This window comes from Sebastes umbrosus, chromosome 4, assembly GCF_015220745.1.
Source record: "Sebastes umbrosus isolate fSebUmb1 chromosome 4, fSebUmb1.pri, whole genome shotgun sequence".
Lineage (NCBI taxonomy): Eukaryota > Metazoa > Chordata > Actinopteri > Perciformes > Sebastidae > Sebastes > Sebastes umbrosus.
In genome coordinates, this window is record NC_051272.1 from 36013070 (window position 1) to 36035929 (window position 22860).

At 39.8% G+C, this 22860-nt stretch overlaps 1 protein-coding gene across 1 annotated transcript; it reads right to left on the reverse strand.

The window, feature by feature from the left end:
• Window positions 1-3364: 3364 nt before the first annotated feature.
• Window positions 3365-18898, reverse strand: LOC119487036 (cholesteryl ester transfer protein, plasma). Its single transcript, XM_037767688.1, has 17 exons — window positions 18422-18898; window positions 17364-17478; window positions 17135-17266; window positions 15408-15478; window positions 14269-14356; window positions 14096-14165; window positions 13909-13969; window positions 12876-12967; window positions 12382-12481; window positions 10981-11060; window positions 10711-10761; window positions 10459-10611; window positions 7189-7256; window positions 5824-5866; window positions 5261-5333; window positions 3754-3839; window positions 3365-3648 (listed from the first exon to the last, which is right to left on the reverse strand). The coding sequence occupies exons 1-17, from the start codon at window positions 18558-18560 to the stop codon at window positions 3571-3573; spliced, it is 1500 nt and encodes a 499-aa protein (XP_037623616.1). The 5' UTR covers window positions 18561-18898; the 3' UTR covers window positions 3365-3570.
• Between the last annotated feature and the right edge of the window lie 3962 nt (window positions 18899-22860).

A 22860-nucleotide genomic window follows, 5' to 3' on the forward strand; every position in this document is an offset into this window, starting at 1 on the left:
AAATACTTTTTTTTTTTTAACATTACAGCATGTAAACATGTTCTATTAGAAACACAAAATACAAGTAGAACCTGAAAATGAGCACGATATGGCACCTTTAAGGGTTCACCATGTATAAACACTTAAATAAACTTTTGTCATCGTGCCAACATATCATTCTATTCTTGTTCCTAACGTCCTCGTTATTGCACAAAATCAAATTCATTACAGCAACATATATATTTAGTGTTAATATGATACATTTGATGTGCCAAATGGTTGGCCTGTGGACTCAGTGAACTGGCACAACTAACACTTTGCCCACCATCCCCACAGACCAAAATACTGTCTCCATTTGATCAGTGTTGAAATGGGCTTACATTAATGTAAGAGCTCCTGGTTTGCGGCAGACAATATTATTCTGCATATTTCTCATCTCTGTTCACTTTCTTACACCGCCTCTAATCTTTTTGATACTTCCATCCAAAGTAGGAAATAAAACTGAATCCAATCAAACTATGTGAACTAGTCTTTGTCAGTTTTTCTAACGGATGTCTTTTTAGGCATTGCCTGGATCTTTTTCTTGTTATAACAGAATATGTTTCATTTATAACAACAAACCAACTTTAAATGTTTTAAAATGAAAATTTTTCTTGGTCCAATAAGATATGTTCATTTTGTGTAATGATAAAGTTTTGTAACAAAATATAATAAAAAGTGAAGTTGTTTTAATAAGAAAGGTTTATTGTAAAATGTAAATAATTTGGTAAGTAATAACAACAAGAAAATATGTAAATGATAATGTATAACAAGCTGGTCATTGTTGTGAAATACCTGTCGCGAGGCAGAGGGGTCTTGCATCGCCCTGAAGAGGTTTATTTCACAACAATGACCCGCTTGCTGTATGTTATCCTGCTTACTACATGGCTACTAGAAATCATTAATTTGACACAAAAATTGTCCACCAGAGTCCGAGATCAGAACTGTGTCCATGGCAACGGTCTGTTATACATAGCAGCGATCTGCTATAAAGAAATAACTGACTGTAGAACGCCGTGATTGATCAATCAGAATGGAGTATTCAACAAAGCTGTGTAATAAATCATTATAACATGGAAATATCTTGTTATAATGTGAAACGTCTGCAGAAACTATATATATAATTTCAGCTGGTGAGGTACGTCTGTGCGATGGATGGTGGATTCATAGGATGTTTAGGATGCAGAACTGTGACTTTGTATTCCCTCCTCCCCCAATAAATGAGATGTGGAAGTCCAGCCCCAATATATGTATTAAACAATAATCAAATGCCCCCAAAAGCTAGTAAGAAAGCTAATACTTTCCTCTCAGTATTCAGTGATAAAACAGTTCCAGGCATGCACTGATCTCAGTATGTTTAAATCACTGATGCTGATGTTGATCATGAAGCAGCGTTTTCTGCTGTTACTTATTCAAAAATCTGGAGTCTCTGTGTTTTAATAAGTCACCTGAGATGAATCAGATACTGACACGACTCATCTCGCGGTCGATGTAGCTACTAGATGGGTAAGAATTCGAATTTCTAGGATAACTGTGTGCCATCAACTCAAAGCAAAAAACAGGCCTTGTTTATGTTTTTCTGTTTTTTTGTTTGTTTTAAAATGTGTTTTTGCCTCACGTAGTTTCAATGGAAAAAATGTTGTATTCAAAATTAAGCAAACTTTAGTGCTGTTAATCAGATGCACTAACCTTAGCTGTCAGTTTCATCAGACCGCCTGCAGCCTGTTATGAATGTAGGAGTGCATTATTACACTCACATGTTAAACTCATGGAAATGCTTTCTTGTGCTCACTGATGTGTTTTTAATTATGGGAGTTCAGAAAGTTGTGTGATGCACGATGCAGATTTGACGAATCTGTATTTTTCGGAATAGTTTAAAGCATCAGTAGGCGAGATTGGAGCAAATATGATTAAAAAAAGTTATTTTTATAAAACGGTCGCTATATCGTGACCAGTAGTACATGAAACAGATAACCTGAAAAAGAATCATGTGCCTCTGTGTCCTCCGGTGCTCCTAACGGCACCTGCAAGATTTCACAGACCGGAGGAAAACAAGCAGTAAGAACTGATCTGAGGTCTGCTGTCCATCTGCTATCTATGAGAGCCGGCTGTCAATCACTCGCAAACTCCGACCAAATGGTCAAACTAGGCAGCGCTGATCAAATATGAATCAATATTCTGTTACGTTAATGTCCATTTCTTTCCTCATATGTTTTCAGAATCATCTTGTAGTGCACGATTTAGCTGTAAAATGAGAAAGTTTGTGCATATGCGCATATGCTCGCTCGCATGGGAGCCCGACCTGGTAGATTTATACGTGTAAAAAGTTACAAACAGTCCCTTTAAGAGACAGTAAATCTTGTTTCCCTTATCAAAATATAGTGGCCAGGTAAGGTAAATAAAAACTTTATTTGCTCTCTAGTCGTTGTTTTAGTTGCTGATGAAACTTGCTTGTGCACATTTCATTTGTGTGTGTTTGACACACATGATAAAGTGGACTTTATGGCTGTTTGTTGTAAGCAGGGTGTTAGGATGGGTTCATTGCAGAAGATTAATTTCCTCATAGGACCTAATATGGTAGTATTCTATTCTATTTCATTCTATTCTAATTCATAAACAGGGGTGCAAACTCATGAGGTGCGAAAAAGATGCGAACCCCCTCTCATTGTCTCTCTGCTGGACTGATTATATACATCGCCATACTGATATATTCCAGTTATATATTATACTATACCAGATATTATATTAGATATTTTAATCATGCTATGTTATATTGCTGTATTATACTACATATTATATTGTGTTATATATTTATATCACTATGTTATACTATATACTATATTATGTTGATGTATTATACTTACACCATGCACTACGTTATATTGTTGTACTATACTATATATTATGGTATATTACACTACTATACTACGCTACTACACCGTATACTATCCCAAAATCTCATATCCCAAAATATATCATAATGTAACATATATACTTTATTATGTTAATGACTCTTACACTATATTATATTATATTAATACAGACAATCGCTGAATACCATTACTTAATCATCTCATATAGCAGCCTGGTGGACTGTTTACAACAACACCACTGTCACTTTACCATGACATTTGTCTCCAAATGCTCTTGTATAGTTTCTATTTTATTCTATTCTTATTTTAGCTTATGTACCTTCTATTAATTATTTCTATTACGTTCAATACTTATCTGTATTTATTTATCTCTTTGTGCTGCTGCAACAACCAAATTCCCCCACTAGGGATCAATAAAGGTGTATATTTTATCAGTTCAGGGTACAATTGAAATAATATCAAGAAATGACAACATCAGTGACAAGCTTGTCTTTGTTATCTCGATTTTACAAAAAATACATCAAAATCAAAATGTACTGCAGTGCAACAGAAGTATGTTTTGTGCGGCTTACACTTGTCAATAATCACTGTGAAGGGTTACAATTTCTATACGAGCAACACTTTTAGGCAAGTCACAAAAAAACATATTTGGCCCAAACTGCTTTAAGGTTTGCCCCAGTTACTGTAGTGTCTTCCTGAGGAACTCAACCAGGAGGTGATGAGGGAAACCAAAATCCATCTGAATCACCACAAAGCCCTGCAGCACAGAGAGGGAATAGGAAAGAGAGAGAAGCACTGTGACTAAAGAAGTACAACACAAATAAGAGGGCACATGACAAGATGAATAAAAGTCAACACTCACATCCCGAGGAAGCACCTCTGTGTTAAAGATGTCAAATAAGTTAGCTCCCTGTTTGTCCAACAGCCTGGTTAGTGCAATCTCAAGACCTGGAACACACACCACAAAAGTGTTACGGTAAACCACATTACACTACACGCCACTTTACCTCTTTTCCACGATTGGAATTAAAGGAAACATAATGCAACATGTACAGGTTTCACTTTCATTTCCTGAAGATTCCTTTTGACCCTGCTGTAAAGTGATATTCCAAGTTCCAGGTGTTTTCAGTCTGAATTAGCAACGCTGCTGATCATGATCGGTCATGTAAATGTTTTGCAACATCACAACAACTACTGCTACTACGGCCAAATAACAACTGGTTCAGAACGCTGCCGCCGAATTTTAACAAGACGCACTAACAAATACGAACACGTCACTCCTGTGCTCGCCAATTTACACTGGCTGCCCGTTATGTTCAGAATAGATTATAAAATTTTAATGATCACTTTTAAAGCATATAATGGCCTTGCCCCAAAATTACATCATGGATCTATTGACCCCCTACGTGCCTGGGCATTCCCTTAGATCAGCGGATGCAGCTCTGCTGGTTGTTCCCAGATCTCGGCTTGTGACCAAAGGTGACTGGGCCTTTGCGGTTAGAGGTTTATTCTGCTTTCTAAAAATGTATTTTATCTCCAGATGTTTTTGTTTTTATGATCCCTATGTTCTTTGTATTTTATTCTTTGCTGATTTATTGTTTTGTTTTTTGTTTGTTTTTTCTGAAAAGCACTTTGTATCCTTGTTTAGAAAAGTGTTATATAAATAAAATGTATTATTATTATTATTATTATTATAAAATAAAGCAATAACCACCAAATTTGCAACAACCAACAATTGAAAATAAATACATTTGAGGAGAAAATGCCATTCATGATGAAACCAGCTGCAAGGAACCATTTATTTAAAGGAAACCCAGCAGATCTAACTCACTTTAAAAAAAAAACAAGGCAAAAGTGAGCATGGCTCACATAACCCCGCTCACTGCTTGACCCCTACTAAAGTAGGACCAAAGGTTTTGCCCTTTTGGCGAAAAACTTCAAAGATTTTGGGCACCCTGGACTTCTAAGCCCCAAAAGGCACAAATAGACCACACTGTCAACCAACATACCAAATGACAAGTTCCTCAGTTAAATAGTTTACGAGTTGTGCTCCGGAAACAAAAGTGTGACACACGAACGGACGGACAAGCGGAGTGCTATATATACTTTTTTATACCCCCGACTACATTGTCGCGGGGGTATAAAAAAGTACATACGATATTTACTGTTACTGCAAAGCCTCTCAGTAACTGTCTTGCTCATTTAATAAGTAGTTATAGTAACGTCTATATTTTAAAAAAAATGCTACGTTGACAGTAATTTTATGTAAGTCATTCTAGGTGAATGTTTTATGACGGTTGAGTTAATGGGTTGACGTTTAAACCAGGTTTCATATTATTGTTTCATATAATATATTTCTCTGGCCTTACCAGACAGAACCGTGGGAATGCCTATCTTCTCCACAGCCTCTCTTATGAACTCCAGTTGGGCCACATCTAGCAGCTGGAAAAAAAGGGAGGGAGAGATGACTGAACGAGTCCAATCCAACATTAAAACAACAGCATCATTTTAACAAGCAACATGGACAAAAATCATTTAAATGGGAGGGGATGAAGACTTTCTTTTGTGTTCTCTTGTAAAACCTTTGTGTTTTCTGTTCTTCTAACAGTTTTGGGAATAGCACTTTTGTTTTGAAGGATTTGGGCAGGAAGTTTTACTGATGTTGATGCTGGTGGGACACATGAAAAACACTTCTCACCATGAGGTTCGAATTGTTTCAGGACAACATTAAAGTTTTCTAAGAGAACTTGTTGAGAGAAAGCAAGAGTAAGTCCTTCTCATCTCCCATCTAAACTATTTCCCTCCATGTACTGGGGCTCTGTAGTTCTACTGCAGCTGGAATTCATCTGCATTTTTTCAATTATGCAAAATATTTCGAATAACTATATTATAGTTCAACTATAGTATTTTCCACAAGAAGAAAAAAGCTTACCGGTTGGTTTTGTAAGGGCAGCTCAGCTTGCAATACAAAGATCCTAGAGAGGAAGGAGGATCATCATCACACACCAAGCACAGGACTACAAATTGGACTTGATAATGGCGTATATACAAAAGTGCTTCAGAATAGGGGGGGGCTGCATCCGACAATTTCTGTAACTTTCCAAAACCGGCACCCCAACAATCAGGCAGACTTTACAGAGAAGATGGGTCAGATGTGTGGAGGTGAGAGAGCAGACAGTGTGTGAACTTCTCTTCCAAGCTCTCTTTCTCTCTCTTTCTTTCTACAAGAACAATGTAACACCATGAATGCCTTTGGGGGAAATGTGAGCCATTATCCCCATTTGAACAATTATCGCATTTTGCCCGTCTCTATGACCATAAAGTTTGAGTGTGGCCATTTAGAACAACTATAAATGCTGCTGCCTTCTGACGTGGCTGAATTACTCGCTGTATGAAATGGTTCATTTTGAGCATACTAACACCTTTGGTGTGACCATCTGTCTATGTATGGAAGCAAGTTTTCCATCTACGTTAATGCTTTCTGACTGATTAAAGTGGCAGTAGTCAGTATATTTTTGGCATCATTGGGCAAATATTCCATAATAACCTTTCAAGCATATTGTAATTCAAGTGTTCTGAGAGATAACTAGACTTCTGCTCCTCCTCATGGCTCTGTTTTCAGGCTTTAAAAAAATCTAGCCCGTGATGGGAGACTTTGACCAATCACAGGTCATTTCATTGAGAGAGCGTTCCTATTGGCTGTGCTGCGGTCATGAGACCGGAACTTGGCGTTCCTTCAACAGATTCCACAATGGCTGCGGCGTCACAAACTTTCTCATTTTACAGCTAAACCGTGCACTACAAGATGATTCTGAAAACATTTGAGGAGAGAAATAGGCATTAACGTAACATAATATTGATTCATATTTGATCAGCGTTGCCTAGTTTGACCGTTTGGTCGGAGTTTGCTTGTGATTGACAGCCGGCTGCCATAGACAGCAGCTGGACAGCAGACCGCAGCTCTTACTGCTTGTGTTCCTCCGGTCTGTGAAATCTTGCAGATGCGGTTAGGAGCACCGGAGGACACCAGAGGAACATGATTTTTTCCAGGTTTCCTGTTTCATGTACTACTGTCACGATATAGCAACTGTTTTATAAAAATATATTTTTTTAATCATATTTGCTCCAATCTCGCCTACTGATGCTTTAATGCAAATATGGATGGTGTTGTTATGAAACCAAAAACCATATGTCATAGTCCCTTTTAAGTATGTATGCTGAATTTAATTTCATATGGACATTTAAAGACCTTTAAAAGCTCAGCAAGCCTGGTAAATATCAACAAGAAAGGTCTTACTCTGACGGGTTACCCTGCAGGAGGAGTTTCTTGCCAGCATAGGAAGCCGTGACGTCAATGACCACATCCTATAGACATCAAAAACAAAGAGACATCACACAAACACTGAAATCATCACAAGACCCATGCCCTCACATGGCCTTTACAGTAGGACATAGACTAGGGGTCTCCAACAAGTAGCTCGCTACCCGTTTCTGAGTGGCTCGCTAACAGTTCAAAGAATATGTACATACATTTGAGTCACTTTGGAAAACTCTTTTAATTACGACCAAATCAAATTCACAGACATCCCGCCCCCTTCTGAGACCAAATGATTATGTCGGCTGTCAATTAAACTAGATAGGCTGCTGTCAGGTTAGTAACGCCATGACATACAGCGATGTTAGCAGACTAGCAGGTCCACACCAGATTTGACAATAAAATCAAGAAAAATAGACAGGCCAATAAAAGCAAAAAATATATAGTATTTTCATGAGGAATCAGTATGGGTCACATTTGCGGTGTCAGTCAGTAAAAGATGTAACATTGAGCGCCAAGTCCACAGCAACTTTTCCTGGGACTTTCCGGCTGGTAGCAGTCTACGAACAAAGAAGGTGAAGGAGCCGAAAACAACGCTTAAAAGACAACAGTCCAATACTGACGAAGAAGGCCAATGAAGCAAAGAAGCTTCGTTTAGTGGTGCACATCCTAACGAAACACAAAGAGCCCTTCGCCTATGGAAGAATGTAATAGAGGCGATGACTGTGGTGGCTGAAACGTTATTAGAGGACCATAAAAGTAAAGCCTCATCCACACCAGGAACGTCAGGAGCGCGTGGCGGCTGCGTTACCTGTTGTTTTTTTTATTTTTGACGCGTGCCGCGCGCGTTTCACAGCAACAACAGACAGTGAAAGTGATCTATTGACTGTATATTGACATCATATCAGTTACATTACTTCAATTTCGATGTCTATCTGTAGAATATGTCACGGAGATGAAAAAAAGTAAAGACTTATTTTTAAATCAACACTTCCTGCTTTCATTTCAAAATAAAAGCCCTCAAGCATTATATTCTGTGGTCAGAATTCCTTCATTTGTTAACACAAGGCTTTTATTCTGAAATATGAGCAGTCAGTTCTGTGGAACATGCAGTGACTTAGAGAGCTCCATGAATGAATATAGTACGGAGTTTTAATTGTGGATTATTACTATTATTTACAAATTAACACACGTCTCTTAACCTTTCTCGGTCTAAAATAAATATAAATGATATTTATAATGAAATGAAATGGCCATTAAAAGCCAAACTCTATGTAGAAAGAAAGGGCAGACATCAGCAGCTGCAGCAGCAGAAATGCAGCAGACATGCGGCTGGTGTGAACACCCAAAGCATGAATCACGCAGCCACCATGCGCTCCTGATGTTCCCTGTGTGTCCCGGCGTAATACAGAAATTCTGTTCGCTATCGCTGATGTACAACTTGGTGGCGTCAAATTAGCTCTCAGCCCTCGTTACACTCGCATCAGAGAGGTATTGTGTCAGTTTTTAATATGAGATGTACATGTCAATCTGAGGGCTGCATTGTGGTGCAGTGGTTAGCACTGTCGCCTCACAGCAAGAGGGTCGCATTGTTCAAGAGTTTGTATGTTCTCCCCGTGTCAGCGTGGGTTTCCTCCGGGTACTCAGGTTTCCCCCAACAGTCCAAAGACATGCAGGTTAGGTTAATCGAATGTGTCTGTCTCTATGTGTCAGCCCTGTGATAGTCTGGCGACCTGTCCAGGGTGTACCCTGCCTTCGCCCAATGTCAGTTGTTATCGGCTCCAGGCCCCCCGGCTTTTGGGCTATATAAATAAAATTGACGTGACTTGAAATTGACTTGATAATGGATGGATGTCAATCTGCCTCAGAATTTAAAAGCAGAGCTATAGACTGTAAAATTAGTATAATTGCGACCACCTATATTCTGACTAAATTTCAGCATGGTATTGGATTTTATCATTTCATACAAATGTAATACCAAGGGTTGCCCAGCAGATGTCTCCTGTTTGCTTATATCAAATGCTTCCAAACACAGAACATTCACACATGTGCATCAGACATATTAATAACATACCTCTGAAAATTCAACTGTCTTCATTTTAAATGTAAGTACGATCTTATACGAGCTTATCATTTATGTTTTAGAAAGAAAAGGGCTGCAGTGACAACTGTCCTGATTAAAGTAGCATTAGGCAGTATATTTTTGGCATCATTGGGCAAAAAATTCCATAATAACCTTTCAGCATATTGTAATTCAAGTGTTCTGAGAGAAAACTAGACTTCTGCTCCTCCTCATGGCTCTGTTTTCAGGCTTTAGTACATCTATCCCGTGACGGCAGACTTTGACCAATCACAGGTAATTTCAGAGAGAGAGCGTTCCTATTGGCTGTGCCTCGGTCATGTGATCGGAACTTGGTGTTCCTTCACCAGATTACACAATGGCGGCGGCTTCACAAACTCTCTCATTTTACAGCTAAACCGTGCACTACAAGATGATTCTGAAAACATTTGAGGAGAGAAATAGGCATTAACGTAACATAATATTGATTCATATTTGATCAGCGCTGCCTAGTTTGACCGTTTGGTCGGAGTTTGGTCAGATCAGCTCTTACTGCTTGTTTTTCTCCGGCTTGTGAAATCTTGCAGATGCCGTTAGGAGCACCAGAGGACACCAGAGGACACAGAGGCACATGATTTTTTTTCAGGTTACTTGTTTCATGTTCTACTGTTACGATATAGCGACCGTTTTATAATTTTTTTTTAATCATATTTCCTCCAATCTCACTTACTTCAGCTTTAAAGATGACTATTGAGGTGGTTTCCTCTTCTAAGTACCTCACTGTCCTTGTGGACAATAGGCTGGACTTGGAAAGAGAACACAAGTGGCATCTTTAAAAGGACTGTTTTTCCTCAGGAAGCTCCGGCCTTTTGACGTTAGCAGGTCACTCCTGCATGTGTTTTTATCAAAGCATGTGTCCTATTTGATGCAGTTGTTTGTTGGGGGGTGCAGCTACTGCTCAGAGGATGGGAACGAGATCATAAAACTGATCAGGAAGGCAACATCCATTATTGTGTTGACCCCTGACTCTCATTAGAAGTCATCACGGAGCAACGAAGAAGGAAGAATGTCTTGTAGTAGTGTGTGATGCATCAAAACAGGTCAACAGTCAGCCCATCAAAAGTTCTGTTTGTCTTTAACTTTTTCTACCAGATGTCTGAAAATGTTCTGTCACAAAATAAGTGGCAAAATACCGTTTGAAAGAAGAGCGTTGGTGCGTCTTGACCCCCACAGTGGAGCTGCCCAGAGGCCTGCCCCCAGACAGTCGTACCCAAGTTGGAGGTGTTTAGATAGGGAACAGATGAACTCCACACCCTTAGCTCTGGAGAACCTGATTCCAGCAGACACTGAACACACACACACACATACAAACACAAAATAATACCTGACAAAGGTGTGTATGTTTGGGGGAGTGTGCAGGGATGAGGATGAGTTTTCCATATTACCTTTCTAATAAATTCAGGCATCGCACTGGAGAGATTTGTCTTGAAAAGTCCCTGAAATCATCAATATAATGTAAGACCCAACAAGAGATTAAACAACAATCATTTAGTAATTATTAATTATAAGTTATGTCCTAGTTAGGAAAGCTGTAAAGGCACATTGCTACTTTGTACCATCAAGCCAATTTTTATATATATAGTAGATACCACATCCAAGTTAAATGCACCCTGCCTGGATGTTTTACAGGCCATAGTTGAAAGGGACATACTCACAGTGAGCTCTGCTCCAGAGATATTGAGTTGTAAACGGCCATCTTGGTGAGCAGCGGTAAACATGGGGTTAAAGACCTGGTCTGGGGGTTAAACACAAGTTATAGCTGTACCACACCATCATGTAAGAACACCTCTAAATCACAAAGAAAGAAGTTATTTCAATATGATTTATTGGCATGAATGTAACAACTGAGACACTGACCTATCCTGCTGAGCATGATCTGCTGCTCTTTGGCTACCATACTGGACTAGTTCGATATTTATCACTGAATTTATACTTTAGCTTTCATGGAGGTTATACTTTAAAATGCTCACAGATTAATTGAAATGTTTCACCATCCATAACAGCAGAAATTCAAAGACAAAATTTGGCATTTGAGCCAATGTTCTGAAAAACATGGTGGACATAAAAACTGTCTCACAAAAATGAGTTAATATGTCACTATATTCTACGGAGCCCCCCTACACCCCCTAGAAGAACATTTTTATTAACTTGTTCCCTCAAGTTAGTAACTTGTTCCCTCGAGTTACTTCATAGTGCACTTCTTCCAATCATTCCTGACTGTCCACACTTTGCTGATGTACGGAGCCCCCCTAGATGATGTACTTCGGTAAAGTTGGAAAGATATTAACAGATTCAAACTTCCTGGATCAATAACTCATAACCAAAACGTTGTTAAAACACAAATAACGGCTCTTTCTAACCGTAGTAATGTAGACAACGAACTACAACCTCATTTTAATCAACACATAACACATAACATTGGTCTCTATGTGCAGCCGGCACATTCATATTCAATAACTTCAGTAATGTACAGTGTAGTACCACCAAAATTACTTCACACATCAATGATCTTATGGTTGTACTACAACACTTAGTTTGGAAAAATATGATTTTGCATAATTCTTTTGAATTTTCCATGGGAAAAATATTCAATAACTTCAGTATTGTGCAGTGTAGTACCACCAAAATCACTTCACACACCAATGGTCTCTTCCTGATTATACTTATTAAACTAATTTAAGACATTTTGATGGCACTACACTTTATAAAAGTGAAGTTATGGAATATTTTTCCAATTAAAGATTAGACAAAATTATGCAAAAGCATATTTTTTCAAACAAAAAGATGCAGGTTCTCAGGTTTCCTCCCACGGTCCAAAGACATGCAGGTTAGGTTCATTGTTGACTCTAAATGTCCCCTAGGTGTGAATGTGAGTGTATGAATGTCTGTCTCTATGTGTCAGCCCTGTGATAGTCTGGACACCTGTCCAGGGTGTTCCCCCTCCTGCGCCCAATGTCAGCTGGGATCGGCTCCCCCCCCCCGACCCTGAATAGGATAAGCGGTTACAGATAATGGATGGACAGATAGACGGATGGAATTTAATGCCAACTGCTGACCTGAGATCCAAAAGTAGAGCATCCTGTTTTCAGTCAGCTGACTGGGATGGAAAACAGAGTCATTGATGACTGCGGAAGTCCCGTTGTAGTTGGTCAGCCCCTGGAAGATTTATAAAAAAAAAAAAAAGAAAAGTCAAGGGATGAACAGAGAGACAGCTTTTACACCCAAAACAAATATTCATATCTACCTGTACACTTGAACTGTTAAACTCTGAACACTACTGCTCTCTGTATGACACAGAAGGGACTGTATAAAATGATTAAGGTGAGCATGGGGCTGACCAAGAGCTGGAATTCCATTGGATATGATGTATTACAGCCAAGTCTCCCATAAACTATAGTGTATTATCAATGTTTAAAACAGTTACTTAACCAAGTAGCTTTATTTGCCACATCTTGTCTGATGATTGAGGAAACTCTTTTAGCAATGCAAGACAATCGCTTCCAAACAACAGATATAGTTGTATATTTGACTATATACTGCTAATATGTACCTTGTGGTACGATTCAATGTAGTTAGCGGTGATGACAGGAGCAGCAGTTACACCGATGTCCACACTGATGTCTCCATCACTGAGAAACTGCTCTGTAAGCACACACACACACACACAGACATTCCAAATAAAGAAGACACTCATACACAGATCAATATTTACTAAATTTATGGATTCACACAAATGGTCAAATGTATGGACACGAGGATAAAGTACTGCTTTTTAAAAGACTTAAAGGTCCCATATTGTAAAAATGTTGATTTCCATGTCTTTTATATTCTAAAGCAGACTCACATTCACACTTGATGGACAAACAATGACTCAGATTTGTCTTTCACACAAGGTCCCCTTAAAGCAAACTGGTCAAAGTACAACCTCTTCTATGATGTGAGTGCTACAAAAAAAACATGTAGATACACAAACTCTAAAGCTTTTAACTATTCAGATGAAATACTGAGTACAGATATTTGATGTTAAAGGTCCCATATTGTAAAAAGTGCGATTTTCATGTCTTTTATATTACAAAGCAGGTTTAAGTGCGATATAAATACTGTTAAACTATCAAATCGCTCAATATACGGAGAAATACACACAGCCCGTATTCAGAAATTGTGCGTTTTAAACAAGCCGTTAGGATTTCTGTCCATTTGTGATGTCACAAATATACAATATAATAGTTCATTACACGGTTTTAAACATAAACACTCTAAATGTGTCCCAGTTTATTTCCTGTTGCAGTGTATGTGAATGACATCTGCTGACAGGAAGTAAACACGGACCTAAACTGATGCCTAGCAACGCAATTCCATTGTAATTCCGTTGAAATGCACTAAAACGGAGCGTTTCAGAGAGAGAGAGGGTAAATACAGGTATATTCAGGCAGACAGTATGAGGAAAATAAAGGGTTTTTTTTTAACATTACAGCATGTAAACATGTTCTAGTAGAAACACAAAATGCCTGTATGAACCTGAAAATGAGCACGATATGGGACCTTTAAAGATATGACCAGACACATCACACACACACACAAACCTGCTGTGTCTTGTATGAAGTCAGCCAGTATATTTGCCACCTTGTTGATCTCCTTACAAATCTGCATTGGAGAACAGACTAATCATTGCTACAGAAAGACCTTTACTCTGACACAAACACATTAACTATTAGTTTACACTACAAGGCTGATTAATGACATTTTAGTTGTGTTTCTCTCGCCCCTCACCTGGCTCTTTACGCCCAGTTTGACAGTGTAGGTGATGAAGTCAGTGAAGAGCCTCTTCAGCCAGTTTGGTCTGACCAACAACAGCAAACACTAAGTCAGACACTGATTATGTAAATGCAGATGATTCAGTTCTGCTGCTGACAGCCCGTCAGGGTTCAGTGTTTGTAACTTACTCTTTGTCGCCCTGCAGATGCAGACGGAGCTTGTGAAAATTAAGATAACAGTCGGATGTGTCTGCTGCTACCTTCCCTTCTCCGCAGTCTGACAGAGGAGACAGCAATAACAGAGAACTCATGTGAGGACATAATAAAGTGAGATATTTGTCTATATATAATGCTGTGCTTGAATTGGAACAAAAAGGTTCCAGTATACTGAACCAACAGCGTGAGGAGGTATTTGCGGATTTGACACCATAGATGGAAAAAAAGCATAAACTTTTAAAAAGTTAACAATACCATGATAATAAAAACTGAAGTCACCTGTTATATTATCAGTAGTAAGGCAGCAGAGGTAACACAAATGAATGGATCAATGCCAATCCTACAACAGGATTAGGCAACATGGGTTGCGTTTGAGTTGCATTTGAACAATGTCCATATATTAGTTCTCATTGGTTTGAATTACATTTTCTGAAAAAAGGACTGAATTCATTTCAATGCAACCATTTTACCGCTGTTTATCTTTTAGCTTTGTTGAGTGTTTTGCCAGAGGTGCACCTGTGTTGTCTCCTAAAAACGACGTTCCCATACAACTAAACTCCATTCTCAATTACGTTTGGAGGGAAACATATTTTGTCGTGGATTACTTTTGTCTTTGATTTATCACACATTGGGTGCTTCATCATGTCAACTTATGCTTCCTCGCGTCCTCTCTCCTCCCGTGACCCGGAAATCGTTCCCCCCCCCGCCATCATAGGATCTTACAGTCCCTTAAATGCACCTCGAGGAGACGAGGAGCGAGGAGGCTTCTGGAGCAGCTGAGAGCGAGGATACACCAGTGTATCCTTTGTGGAAGTCTTCTTCTTTTTTTGTTGCAGTTTTTGTTTTGTTTTATTTCAATCTACAACGTTAATCACATGTTCAGTTTAATCTGTGACAAAGTACATTTCCCTCCAAATGTAACTGAGAATGCAGTTTAGTTGTGGGAATTTGGCAGGAGACAGGGTTGCAAGGAGATAATGGTATGCACTAAAAAGTATGGGACCTCATCAAAACTACTAGCGAGTATTGGCCCAATTCAAGCATTGTTTCTACTGCAGTTTCTATCAAGCCTCAATCCCTATGTGCACGTACAAAACAGAAGGTATACTTACAAAGTTTGGGGTTGATTCCGAGATCAATCTGAGATTCTATTTCAAAGTCAACTGAATGTGCAACGCTGACCCTGTAGATGAAAAAAGAAATACAGATGGCAACAAATCAGTGAACTGGGAAAATGCCACCATGGCTGAAAGAGCTACAAAAACTCAACATCAACAGGAAATCCATGGAGAGGAGTTACGGTGTTGCTCTCACTGTTTGACTGCCATATATGTGGAAATGCAATGCCTAAACACTACAGCAATGAGCTCTTAGCACCAACTGAAGAACTTGTAAAATACCTCTAGCAACATTATTGAAACAAATGTGAGAATATGTAACTTTTTCTTCACATGACAATTGCAGGATGTTCATAAATACACTTACAGTACAAACTAACCTTTTGCTATGTCTTCCTGTATTTTGCCCACTTAGTTACCGGGTGGTAGCTTTGCCAGATGGGAAATGTAAAAGGTCCCATATTGTAAAAAGTGCGATTTTCATGTCTTTTATATTATAAAGCAGGTTTAAGTGCTATATAAATACTGTTAAACTATCAAAACACTTAATATACGGAGAAACACACACAGCCCGTATTCAGAAATTGTGCGTTTGAAACAAGCCGTCAGGATTTCTGTCCATTTGTGATGTCACAAATATACAATATTTAGACAATTACACAGTTTAAAACGGAAACATTCTAAATGTGTCCCAGTTTATTTCCTGTTGCAGTGTATTTAAATGACATCAGCTGACAGGAAGTAAACATGGACCCAAACTGTTGTCTAGCAACGCAATTCCGTTGCAATTCCCTTGAAATGCGCTAAAACTGAGCATTTCAGACAGTATGAGGAAAATAAAGGTTTTTTTTAACATTACAGCATGTAAACATGTTCTAGTAGAAACACAAAATACAAGTATGAACCTGAAAATGAGCACGATATGGGACCTTTAAGCTATCACACCAGAGGCTTAAAATAATCATATTTTGAGGATAATTATCGTACGGGAGTCATAACCACAAAAACAAATAGGCCTATGACTTTTTGACACCCCTACAAATCCACCCATATTGTTTTTATTAATTTTTTTAAAGCAAGCTGACGTTGCTACGATGCGTGAGAGGGGGTATTTGTCCATAAGTCTGACAATTTTTGTGATAGCCTAATATTAGAAAAAAAAACATTACAAGACAGGAGGAAGAAAGAACGACGGCCGCGTGCTCGCGAGAAACGTTCATCAAAATCATATCGTACACCAAGCAACGGTCATCTAGAAAGAGGTCACGTGAGAAGAGATGTGTCAACACAGACCCACATTTCGCTTACTGTGCGCAGACTGAAAACCAACTTCTAATCATAAGAGTCACAAAATGGTGAAATGATCGTACATATGGCATTATTGATTGTACATTGTACAGAGGGAAAAATTATCATACAAATACGATATTATTATCAAGTTTCTCCACGGGGTTGAGAGGCATGCCCCTGGTGTGTGTGTGTGTGTGTGTTGTGAATGTTATCGTGTCCTTATGCAAATTGCATACTGTTTCACCGGAAACAGTATGCAATTTGCATAATATTGGTTTCATACTAAGGTTTTCGGACATACTAAAAAAAAATCTCACATACTGTTTTAGCGTACTAAATAGCATGTTAGTGTGCAATTTCAGACCCAACGATGGATTGTTGCTGATCACACACACACACACACACACACACACAAACACACAAAGACTCACAGCCAGCTGCCGTATCCATACTGGATGTTCCCTCTGAAGACTGCAGATACATTGCTTATGTCCAAGGAGAGGCCTTCACCCGGATGCAGTTCAAATGCACTCTGACCAATTGAAAGGTTGTGAATCTCCAAACTGTGAGTGGGTCAATGGAGAAACATTACATCATGTTATGACATGTTGTGTGTCCATCTGTGTATGGTTGTGTGTGTGTGTGTGTGTGTCCACTTACTTGTCCAGACCATATTTGACTGTGCCTATAAAGCGCATGGATTTCTCTCCCTTCACACTTGGATATCTGGCATGTTGGAACGCTGCCTCGATCACTTTAGTGGTTTTCTCATTCACTGCCAGCAGCACACAAACACAGACATTATAGTCAAAGACACTTAAGGACAGGTACATGGCAGACAGCTGGGGAAACACACACCTAAGGCCTGTACTACGAAGCGAGTTCAACATACCCAGGGTGTCTTCTCGTTATCTGGCTTAACTAACCCTAACAAACGAGATCCCGCTAAGCGGTCCTACGAAGCTGGTTATCAACTCGGTAAATCAACCCAGAGTTTCTCCATCTGGCTGTGAGCGCGTGCACATGAACGGGGCGGTGTCTGTAGCATGTGACCAATCACAGATCACAAGAGATCGATTCGTATAAAAGCACCGCCTACAGTAAGTAGGCGGTGCTTTTATACGAATCGATCTCTTATCTGGAACATAACCTGCTCCGGAGCAGGTTAGCTGTTCAGCATAAGTTACTATGTCGATCTACCCCGGTAAGAAGTGATCCAGCTTCGTAGGACGGAAAACTCTGAAGGGTTAACCCTGAAGTTACCTCGATAACCCCAAATACTGCTTCGTAGTACAGGCCTCTGGGCAACTGGGGATTCAATTCCATATACATATAAGAAGCCAAAATTAAATAAGGGAAACAAGTTTACCCACTGGAATACCCCCAAAAAAATCTATTAGAAATAACCTCATTAACCCATTAACCTACCTTAACAATTGAACCAGAAGTTTATGTTGCCAACATGGTAGACTGGCAGTCTCTACACATTATTTCACAGTGTTTGATACTGACCCTGGCTAAAAGTTAGAGGGGAGTCTGCTGAATTGTGGGAAATGCGTTTTGATTTGAAAACCACAAACATTATCACTGATGGGAAATCCATTATGAACTCCTTTTAACAGCAATTTTGGCAGGTTGCTTAACAATAGCATGAGAGGTTAACTTGATTAAATAGATGAATGAAGTAAATAGCAAAATAGGGTCAAAATGCCACTCACACACAACAGCTGCAGGGTAGGTGAGGCGACATACAGCTCCGGTGAATCTGTAGGCTGAAGCGGAGTCCTGCAGGCAGGCGTGAGACAGCCCAAACACAGAGAGGAACAGCAGCAGCGGTGGGGAAACATCACGAGGCATTGTGCAAGTGGATAATTCACCTCCTGTGGGAGTCGGTTGAGGTTCTTAACCCCGTGGACAGTTTGTTTTCCTGAGCGGTATCTTATCCGATCTCACTTCAGTTCCAGAGGCTTGACAATTTCTTCTTTTGGGTCCCTTTTAGACTCCAACTCCCGTATGCGCTGGCTGCTCTGCTCTCACGCACGTGACTATGAATTTCAAAATTTCAGCCAGCCTTTTTGGAACTTTCCTTGGTCTTTGCTGAGGGAACCTTACAGCCTACTAACCTTGTTCTTTCCACTGTCAGGGAGGGCTCTGCGCACTGCAACTATCTAGTGGAAACCCTGTCCTTCATCCAATCAGACGACGGACTCACATTCACACTTGATGGACAAACAATGACTCAGATTTGTCTTTCACACAAGGTCCCCTTAAAGTAAACTGGACAAAGTACAACCTCTTCTATGATGTGAGTGCTACAAAAAAAACATGTAGATACACAAACTCTAAAGCTTTTAACTATTAGATGAAATACTGAGTACAGACATTTGATGTTAAAGGTCCCATATTGTAAAAAGTGAGATTGTCATGTCTTTTATATTATAAAGCAGGTTTAAGTGCTATATAAATACTGTTAAACTATCAAAACGCTCAATATACGGAGAAATACACACAGCCCGTATTCAGAAATTGTGCGTTTGAAACAAGCCGTCAGGATTTCTGTCCATTTGTGATGTCACAAATATACAATATTTAGACCATTTCGCAGTTTTAAACGTAAACATTCTGAATGTGTCTCCGTTTATTTCCTGTTCCAGTTTATGTGAATGACATTAGCTGACAGGAAGTAAACATGGACCCAAACTGTTGCCCAGCAATGCAATTCCGTTGAAATGCACTAAAACGGAGTGTTTCAGACAAAGGGTAAATACAGGTATATTCAGGCAGATAGTACGAGGAAAATAAAGGGTTTTTTTAACATTACAGCATGTAAACATGTTCTAGTAGAAACACAAAATAAAAGTCTGAACCTGAAAATGAGCACGATATGGGACCTTTAAAACAGGGACATGTATTTATCTTTTCAATATAGGCTATGGGTTGCATTAAGGAAACTACTACAAATTTATGAAAATAGCAAGTAGAGGACAGGAAGTTACAGCAGTGCTGAACAGATGCTGCATGTAGACTACAGTAGAAACATTACATGTCAGTTGGTACATTTCTATCACTCCGGGCTGTAGGTTTTATGAAAATGTAGGTTATGACAACCAGAATAGCCTGCAAATGTGCCTTTACAACGTACAGAGAATCCAAGTCCTCACAGTATAAACGCAGCCGACATGCTGAAAATGAGCATGTTTGAGTGATTAATTCAAATCTGTTCTCTCCATAACAAGTTTAAACTTATTCCACTTTGCCTGTGGAAAACGCTGTTTAGTTCAGGTCCAACCTTCACTGAACAAAGACTCTTTAAACAAGTGCAGGCTCTCAGGGAAACTAGGTACAGAAGCTGATTGTAACGTGAACTACTCATTCCCTGGTGGTGAGTCCCTTAGAATCTAATCAATCTATTTGGTCTCCTCCAGCTGAATGAGTTCGGTTTTGCCTGAACTTTTTAGACGAGGGGAAGAAAAGGGGAGTTAGAGTAGGACACAAAAACAGACTGGAGATAACCAACAAAGGGAGTAACTGATCTGTGGGTGTGTGGCCTAATTCCAATCCGGCCCCTACACCCTCCCACTCCGTGGTGTGAGTGAACTCTGTTTGTAGTCACTCACAGCTGAATGAAGCACCCTCCTTTAAGGTGGAGGGTGTAAATGCAGCGGCCACTTCGGGATGAACTTTCCCCCGTGGGGAAATTGAGTTACTTTTTTTCTCCCGTTATAGAATATAAATATGAATATATAAAAATAGAGAAATTGTAAGAAAATATAAATATTAAATATATAAAAACAGTGCAAATAATAATGCTGAAAAAATAGGATCTATGCAAATAATATAAATACATGCATTTATTAAAATGCAAGAATAGTGTAAAATAAGAATATTAGTTTAAATGTTTAGTATAAATAAATGCAGTGTTAATACCGGAGTAAACCAGATTATTGCACAGCTGAATTATTGCACTAAATTATTGCACTGTTAAGTCAGTATTGCACAGTTGAAGATATAATGAACCATGATGTTATAGCTCCTGAAAGGGGTAAACAATAATATATATATATGTGCACAACAATTTACAATCTAATGAACATGTCTACCGTTTTGTAGACTGGACAAGGTTATATTTCATCTTAAATACAACGTATTTACTTTATCTCGTTGACGTCTGCATGACGATAAAGTAGAATAAATGAAATGTCTCTCAGTTTGAGCAGTTTACAAGTAAATGTTTGTACCGGTAGTCGCACGGAACTGACATTGGATCGTGTTCCATAACGATCACAAAACGTCGTTGCACGTCGTCAGTAAGGGCAGCTGGTTAGTCGCCATCGATGCAGCTCGCTGTTGGAGGGTTTTATAACCCACTTCCACTCCCCGCTAATTGGTTTGGAATGGCCCTTAATATGGCGGACCCCGCGAACGTGCAAACGGAGTGGAAGTAGGTAGGGAGAGGGTGCAGGAGGTGATTTGGAATTGAGCAAGATTTAATGGCGTGTTCTGAATGGTAGGTTGACCATCTTGTTTATATTTGGATCACAGATTTTGTCTTCTAGGATTTTTTTGAGGACGTGTTTTGGAGAGCCCAAGTGAAGGAGTTCAAGTACCTCGGGGTCTTGTTTACGAGTGAGGGGACTATGGAACGTGAGATTGGCCGGAGAATCGGAGCAGCGGTGGGCAGGGGGGGCTGGCGTCTCCCTTAGAGATAGGGTGAGAAGCTCAGTCATCCGTGAGGGACTCGGAGTAGAGCCGCTACTCCTTTGCGTTGAAAGGAGCCAGCTGAGGTGGTTCGGGCATCTGGGCTCCTTTCCTAGGGAGGTGTTCCAGGCACAACCAGCTGGGAGGAGGCCACAGGGAAGACCCAGGACTAGGTGGAGAGATTATATCTCCACACTGGCCTGGGAACGCCTCGGCCCCAGTCAGAGCTGGTTAATGTGGCCCGGGAAAGGGAAGTTTGGGGTCCCCTGCTGGAGCTGTTGGCCCCGTGACCCGACCCCGGATAAGCGGTTGAAGATGAGTGATATGAGTCAGATGAGTCAGCATATTTGGGGTCAAAGATGGACTTTGCGGAAAATCAAAAAAAAAATTTGGCACAGTTATCCATCCTAAATGGATTGTAATAACTTTAGTGCTAATTAGCAAAAGGTTAACTTGCCAACATGCAAAACTTACATGGTAACGGTAATCGTTATACCTGCTATTAATGCAAACATCAACGTGTTAGCGTGCTGTCATTGACATAGGCTACAGCTCAAAGCGCCGCTGTGCCAAAGTACAGCCTGAAAGAGATGCTAGCATGGCTGTAGACTCTTAGTGTTGTCTCAGGCAAACAAAATGTGTCTCATCTTAAAGGTAGGCAACTAGAGAATGTATTCAAGGTCATAATATTTGTCATGCTTCAGTACATGTGTGCCCATGACAAAACCAGAGACCCTCCTTTGTCTCTCTCTCTTTCTTTCTTTCCCACCTCTGCAGCACAACAGCTGCTCTGCAGCTCACCTCAGCTCTTAGCTATGGCCTGCTAACAGCAGACATAGGCAGCAAAGAGAAAGAACGTCCTCTAAGACATAAGAACCTGCCTGAAATATTCCTGATCAGCTCAGTTTGCTACGCTAACCCAGAGTAAGGGGCCGTTCACATGCCGCGTCTAAAACGTGTGGAAAACGGCAGCCTTTCATCCTTTTATCCAAGGTGCTTTGAAGGTTGCGCTACTGTTGCGCCTGATGTTACTAAGCAACCCAAAACCTGCGTGCTGCGATGACGATGATGAAGTTGCAGTAATATGTCAGTAACAGCCTCACTGACTGAACTAAACAAAGTCAAACAAAGATTAATGGATTTCCAGCACCGTGCAGTAGACACAGTAGGCTACTGCTCAATTTCTCTGTGTCAAGTTGGCTGATCTTTCAACTGGATGTTGTGACATCCTCAGACAGAAAGGGTGAAGCAAGCACTAATAGTCTGTGGGACAGATGTAAAGCTCTGGGTAGTCCTGCACCAAAATGATTAACTTCTCTATATGTAGACTGATATTTACGGAAGAAAGAAAAGATATTGGCTGTGATTGGTTATTCCTCGTCAGATGACATGCGGTGTGCACTGCAGTGTTCCAAAAGTTTAACTATTTTTATCTCGGTGCGCAGCTGTCGCATCCTGA

Coding starts and splice junctions, on each gene's coding strand:
- LOC119487036 (XM_037767688.1), bottom strand. CDS start 18,560: ATGCCTCGTGATGTTTCCCCACCGCTGCTGCTGTTCCTCTCTGTGTTT. Junction 10,762..10,980: donor TCTCTGGAGCAGAGCTCACT/GTGAGTATGTCC, acceptor TGATGATTTCAG/GGACTTTTCAAGACAAATCT. Junction 5,334..5,823: donor TGCCCTTACAAAACCAACCG/GTAAGCTTTTTT, acceptor CTTTTTTTCCAG/CTGCTAGATGTGGCCCAACT.